The sequence below is a fragment of the Rattus norvegicus genome, chromosome 1 (genome assembly GCF_021556685.1).
Source record: "Rattus norvegicus strain SHRSP/BbbUtx chromosome 1, alternate assembly SHRSP_T2T, whole genome shotgun sequence".
Classification (NCBI taxonomy): Eukaryota; Metazoa; Chordata; class Mammalia; order Rodentia; family Muridae; genus Rattus; species Rattus norvegicus.
In genome coordinates, this window is record NC_141534.1 from 203,415,420 (window position 1) to 203,422,692 (window position 7,273).

At 45.9% G+C, this 7,273-nt stretch overlaps 1 protein-coding gene across 12 annotated transcripts in view; it reads left to right on the top strand.

The window, feature by feature from the left end:
• Window positions 1–6,808, top strand: part of Ptpre (protein tyrosine phosphatase, receptor type, E) — a 148,988-nt gene extending 142,180 nt beyond the window's left edge. For 5 of the 12 annotated variants that reach the window (XM_087572794.1, XM_087572568.1, XM_087572644.1 and 2 more), the window contains 2 exons: window positions 1,724–1,859; window positions 3,661–6,789. In XM_087572794.1, the coding sequence (XP_087428920.1) occupies window positions 1,724–1,859; window positions 3,661–3,735 (211 nt within the window). In that variant the 3' untranslated portion in view covers window positions 3,736–6,789. 12 annotated transcript variants of the gene reach the window in all.
• Window positions 6,809–7,273: the final 465 nt, after the last annotated feature.

Sequence of the window (7,273 nt, forward strand, 5' to 3'; positions counted from 1 at the left end):
GCTGATTAAGCTATGCTGGGCAGCCAGGTATCTCCAGGGATTCTTCTAGTCTTCACTGCTCTAGCCCTCACCACCATGCCCAGCTTTCAAAAGTAGTATCCGGGTATTGAACTCAAGTCCTCATGCTTGCACAGCACGTACTAGACCGACTGAGCCTTCTTCCCAGACCCCAGTCTGAAATCTCTGAAATAAGCCTGTTCCAACGCTCATGCATATAATCGGCTGCAAGGGTAGAGACACATTCCCGGTGTCCCTAAAGACAGCAACCAGCCAGGCTCATGGCTAGAAGCATGTGGAGAAAGAGTGAATGTATGACCGACATGCAGCTCCCCTCCATTCCCGGCTGGGCAGGCCCTGCCGTCTGCTATGCTACCCGCTGCAGTCATCTTGTCCACACTTGCCAGGCCCTGGCAAGCAGCAGTTGAGAATGCTTTTATTCTTGGGTGATTCTCACTAGCTGCCAGAGCTCTGACTGTTTCATTTCCTGAACATTTGACTCCTGCTTTGGAACACCCTTTATTTCTACCCACTATCCTATCCCTTATGTCTAAGGAGCCCCAGTTTAATAAGAGGGATGGACACTCTCCCTGTGTGGATAACCCACTTAGGGCAGTCCACGCCTGGCCAGCAGGTGGCGCTCACACCTCGGTTTTCAGTCCGGGGAACCTTTCCAGAGGTTCTTGAGAGTGAACTAGAAATGAGGCAAGCAGATCTTTGTTCTGCAAAGCAGGAGATGAATTCTGCAAGCCTGGGGCACCAGGTGACAGTCATGGGGGTGAACCACAACAATAGGTCCTGAACGTCAGAGTAGGCCCATTTGTAGAGATTCCAAGAGATCCAAGGACAGATGACCCCCTCCAGAGGATACTAGAAAAGGCTGGCCTCATGTCTCCTTTACAGCCCTCTTCTGTGAGTTCTGGCTCATCAGGCCAAGTGCCACCTTCAGGGAAACCCATTATTCCTAGCAGAGAGCATCTTACTATGCTATCCCCATACTGTAGCCTTGACAGGTCAATATCCCAGAATCCAGGCTTTGGCACTTGCCAGAGTCTCTTCTCCATGTACCTCAAAGAAAAGGTTTGCATCTCTAATTCATCCCAGGTAGTGCAGAGTTGTGGTGGTCAGTCAAGGAATGAAACTATTTGTAACCACTGCTTTACAGCATCTAAGTTGTTCTCACCCATTCCTGATGGTTATGCTTAGAGAATGAAGCAGTGTTCTGTGTGCTGGATCTTGCCGTATCATGTAGATAAGTGATCCTTTAAGCTACAGTCAAGGGGCTTGGGAGATGGCTCAGCCAATATACTGTTTTGCTGTAGGATCATCTTTACCCACATAGAAAGCCAGGCGAAGTAGTGCACATTTGTAATTTTTGGTGCAAGTTAGACACAGACAAACCAGTCCCTGCGGGGCCTGGTAACCAGCCAGCCTAGCCAAGACAGTGAGCTCTAGGTACAGTGAAAGAACCTATCAAAAGAGAAAGCACAAAGCAGTAAGGAAAGGCAACACACATAGACCTCTGACTTCTACATGCATGCAAGCACATGTACACGTATATGCATATGAACGTACACAGCACTACACACAAAGATGCAGGCAGACGTGGATGCCTTTCGGTGACTGATACTTTAGCTCTCCCCTGGGGTTGGGGAGTAAGTGCCCAGGTCTCTTCCCTGTGTGTGTCTGGCTTGCTTTCCTTTCACTAATTATGTTCCCTCCACAGTGCGGGAGCAGGGCGGACAGGTACATTCATAGCACTCAGTAACATTTTGGAACGAGTGAAAGCCGAGGGACTCCTAGATGTGTTTCAAGCTGTGAAGAGCTTAAGACTTCAGAGACCACACATGGTGCAAACCCTGGTAAGAATCTGATCAGTCTGATGTTCCAGAAGAGTCGAGAATTGTTTCATGTGTTTGATGTTAGTTTCATTAAAAGGAGCGGGCAGTGTAAAGGAGGGCTTGGGGGGGTGTCTTGTCCCAGAGTGCCTGACCCAGCTGCAGTCTTTCACAGTAAAGCCCTCCCAGGTCTTAAGGGGAGTCTTCCCAGCAGACTTGAGAGGAGGAGCTCATGCACAAATTGTATTTCCATTTAAAAACACAGTTACAGAGTTCAAAAGCAGCCCTGAAGTTCAAAGCCTGGGTGCTTGTTACTTTCCATGTTTTACTGTAGCCTTTGGTCTGTTTGCCTCTGGAAGGTCTCCTTCAACCTCAGGCCCCTCCAAGGGTCTTGTCTGGGGGTGGGGGGGTCTCTTAACATCCAATTGCTCTACATTTTCTCTTTCATTAGCCAGTGCACACTTCTGGTTAGAGGGAGTCTGCACTGAATTCCAAAACGTTTCATGTAGAAGGGGCAAGTGCAGTCTTACAGGCTGAATCCATCATTTCCCAGAGCCTCCTAATGAGGACCTCTCTCCCTCCTGCTCGTTCTCTACAGGCTCTTGACAGGCGGCTTGACCCATGTGCAAAGACGGGGGTGGGGTGGGGAGCTGTGGCGGTGACAATGGAAAGGCTCCACATGAACCTAAGACATTTAGTCTTGCAAATCCTAATGGCATCTATATTAATATAAAAGCATGTGATTTTCACTGCTTAACAGATATAAATTAGGCAGTGTGAGCTTTATGACTTCTTCGGTGGTAGAACTATGGGAGTTTCTTTTCTCCACTTCAGAAATAGTTTTCATTCAGGTGTGGCAGCACATGCCTATAATCTCAACAGTTGGGAGGTAGAGGCAGGAAGATCAAGAGTTTGAGGTCATCCTAGGCTGTAGTAGGAATTCAGGCTAGGATGAGCAACATGAAACTCTCCTAAAACAACAAACATTTCTCTCACACACATTTCCTGGCCTTAGGAGATAGCTCTATTGATAAAATACTTGCTTTGCAAGCATAAAGACGTGAGTTTCATTCCCACAGACCCACCCCTCCACATGCACACACAGTAACCACCCCTCCTCATGCACACACAGTAACCACCCCTCCTCATGCACACACAGTCACCACCCCTCCACATGCACACACAGTAACCACCCCTCCACATGTACACACAGTAAACACACACAGTAACCACCCCTCAACACGCACACACAGTAATCACCCCTCTACATAACATACACGATAATGGACCCGATAGCTTGAACTTGTGTTCCCATACCTGGGAGGTAGAGACAGGCTTCCTGGGGTTCACGGGCAGCCAACCTAACCTACTTGGCAGTTTCTGAGCCAATTTCTGAGTTTCTGAGAAATGCTGTCTCAGAAAACCAGGCCGATGGTGCCTGAGGAAGAACACCTGAGGTTAACCTTATTAGCCACGTGTAAGCTAACACATTTGTACCAGCACACATGCCAACACACATACACACAAAAGACTTTCCAATGTCAATATGAAAAGCAGAGTTGTTTTCCTAAGGCCATCCGGAAAATACACTAGGGTGAACCTGAAGATTAACGTGTTCCGCATGGAAAGCTCGGTTTAGAGCATGACTCATGCCTAAAAGGCACATGTAAGAGAAACTGATGTGTGTGCGGGAGCCCCAGACTTTGATGCATCAACAGACTGACTGGCAACTGGCCTTCTACTGCATCTTCTGATTATACACATCAAGTATGTGTGAAGCCGCTTCATTTCAATATACTATTAATACTCTCTGTTCTCTTTTCAGGAGCAATATGAATTCTGCTACAAAGTGGTACAAGATTTTATCGATATATTTTCTGATTATGCTAATTTCAAATGAAGATCCCTGCCTTAAAATATTTTTTAATTTAATGGTCAGTATATTTTGTAAAAAAAAATCATGTTAATTTATTTCCTAGTGGATATTAATATCCGTCCTGATTCCTTTGTATATATTTTGTTATGTTCTAAAGGCTACCTGCTGTAAGATTATTAAATCATAAATGTCCTTTTTAAAAATTGGAATAACATGTTAAGGTCAAATGCTATCTGGGAAGACATATATTTCTCCTAATACCAGTCAGTATCTTAGTTCTATTAGATTCATGTCATGTGTCATGTGGTGTCACACATCATGTATCATGTATCCACATGCCATGTGGTGTCACATGTCATGCATCTGTAAATGTAGTTCTTAACATGTCAAATGTGTTTGTGGAAAGACACTAAACCTGAAACCCCTTGTGGAGAAAACGGTTGAAGACTCAGAGTCTGATCACATTTATTCTCCCCATGCAGGGCATCAGGGTGTGGCAGACAGTGGACATGGGGGCTTTGGTAAAGTCCTAGGTCTCAGCCATGTGGTCCACCCTTACATATGAAAGATCAGAGCAGGAACCAAGCACTGCAACGCATAGCTGAAGTACTTGAAGGGGCTGAGGCAGAAGGATTGTGTTCAGGCCAGGCCAGCCCAGGCTACAGTGAGACTCTATCAGAAACAAAAACAAAAACAGAAACATAACAAACAAAAAACCAGAAGATTTTGTAACCCAAATCCAGGTCTCAGATGTATAAGGGTAGATGGTGACTTCCCCGTGAGTTTTAAAAGGCATTTGTTTCTGAAAGGCTGTGTAATGCCACTGTAGACTTGATAAGGAGATGTGTTGGTACCAGGCCATCTATTCTCACAGGCCCCCAGTGTCCTCCAAACTAGCCCTCAGAGCTGTATTCCTGGAACTGCTTGCTGTCTGTCTGCCTGTGTGCCTGGCTCAGAATCCACCCAAGCTCATTTCCTGACCCTAATGGGGCTCAATGCACAGCTGCTTCCCTCCCCTCTGCATTGAAATGAATTGGCACGCACACGCACACACACCACTACCACCACCACCACACCACATACACACACACAAACACACACTCATACCACAGACACACACACACACTCATACACACACACACTCATACACACACACATACACACACACACACACACACACACACACACACACACACACACACACACACACACGGGCACAGATGGTAGAATGGCCACAAGCAATTGCACTGTCAATTTCCTGACAGCCATTTTGGTATGTCAGATTTTCTTTGTAAAAAGTTAACATGGTTTGTAAGAAAAGAATTCTTAAAATCTAGATTTGTACAGTTTTTTTAAATGCCCCACCTCTTGGTATTTAATTTTTAAAGAGAGAGAGAGAGAGAGAGAGAGAGAGAGAGAGAGAGAGAGAGAGAGATCCTAATTTGAAGTCTAACTTACCCTTGGTGCAAATGCTGCTGAGGCCTCTGAGCCCAGGTGGCAGGCACACTGCCTGAGACGGGTAGATTAGAAGGATAGAGAGGGGATGGGGGATGAATGTGGAAACATTGACTTCAATAAAAATGATCGTCCTATGGCATTTAGATACCTAGCAAATGAGCACATTGTAAAAAAAAAAAAAAAAAGATACCTGGTCTAAGTCATTGAAGGCTTTGAACATGCATAGTTTGGGTACTTTTTTTTTTTTTTTAGAAAAAAAAAAACTTTTTAAAAGAGAAATGAAAATATAAAGGCCTTATTTGCAATTTCTATGGAGGACTGATCGCGCCTGCCTATTGTATAGTTTGTCCTTGTTCGTTTATAGTGTGTACGGGGGACAACCCCAGGATCTGTCACTGCTTCATACAGGTGAACAGGTCAGAGGCACAAGCTGGCAGCCAGCATGCAGGGTGAAAGCAGGCAGTGGCCACTGTCATCATCACCAGCAGGCACAGCCAGGGCTGGTTGCCTGTGCTTTGTGAGGCCTCCCCTTCTCTGAGCAGCAGTGGGAGCACAGGCAGAAGACAGAAGAGGGAGGAGCTTTCCCTGGCCAGTGGTCTCATTTGTTTCCATTTTAGACGCCAAGCTCAATGCCTTGCTTTAACTGAAGTGGGATAGAGGGGCAGTAAGCCCACTAGAACGAAGGTGACCTCACACGGGTCCCAAGCCAAAGTTCGGCCCAATTTAGTTACTGGTCCTTAGGATCCCCGGGCATCTCTTGTATCAAGAAATGCCTTAGGGTAGATCTTTTCAGGATGTCTAGAAAAGTATTCTAATGTATGTTTTTCCTCACCTTGGGACTGCCCCAGGTTCTCCTGCAGGAACTCTGCGTGTTTCTAAACAGCTTGTCCCTTTCCAGAGACAGACAAAAGCCATGCTTTTGTGGGCACAGTTGGGGCAGCATTTGTACTTTGGAAGGGCCAATCCTTCTAGTCTCTTGGCTGATGTCATAGCCAAATTCAGCTTCCCTAAGTCACAGAGCCTCTGCCTGCAAGGGGCCTCCTATGTGGGGGCCTCAGCATCTTCTCTGTGTACCTGGCATGCCCTTTTCTTCTTCCTTCAGTCTAAGAAGGTCCGGTGTACACCCGTAAACAGCCTGGCACCGACAACCACCTTCTCAGTCCTGTTGCATGCAGTCCTGTTCGGTGCCAAACAGTAGTCAGAGCTGAGCGTTCTGAGCAGGTGCATCTTTGGTCACTGTGTGACTGGCTTTATGTTTCTTTCTCTCTCCATGGGCTAGATGAACGAGGAACACACACCTGTGTTTCCCAAGGTATTTTTATGTGTTTTTAAAAACTTTTTAAAATGAGCCTGATACCCGTGATCCAGCATTTGGCCACGTTGTTGGTTTTTGTTGTTTTGTTTTGTTTTTTCATGTATACTGATACATTTTCATTTGTAACCAAGCCATGTTTAATTTATGTGCGATCTTTATAATACGTGTATGTCATGGTTTCAACTCTCATATATTCCTGGATTCCATTTACTGTTTGATCTTGCTCTGATTATGCCAGTGAATGTCGCTGAACTCTTGAGACTGAACTGCAAGATCAAAAACAAACATCCTGATGCAAGAATAAACCTCTGACTACCGGTCTGTCTTCACACGTGTGTGTGTGTGTGTGTGTGTGTGTGTGTGTGTGTGTGTGTGTGTGTGTACACGCAGGCTTGTGTACAGATACCTGTGGAGGCCAGAGGACATGTTAGGTGACACCTTTAGTAATTCTGGCCATCCTCTTTAAGAAAAGGCCTTGCACTGGCCTGCAGCTGACCAACCGTGAACACCAGATATTTTCTTATCTGAACTCCCCGGTGCAGGGATTGCAGAAGTGTAACACTATACCCATGTTCTCTGTGTGGACTTGGGGGACCGAACTTGATCCTCAAGCTCACAAGCCAAACGCTTTACCAAATGAACTATTCCAATCCCACTGTAGGCTTTTAAAATGCAGGTCTGACTTCTGAAACAGCTTCTAAGGGGGAGTGAGCACTGGAGCCAGAGTCATCAGGTCTTAATGGTCTAGGGTAGGCAGGTGTCATCGAAGAAGCACAGATATTGACTCCC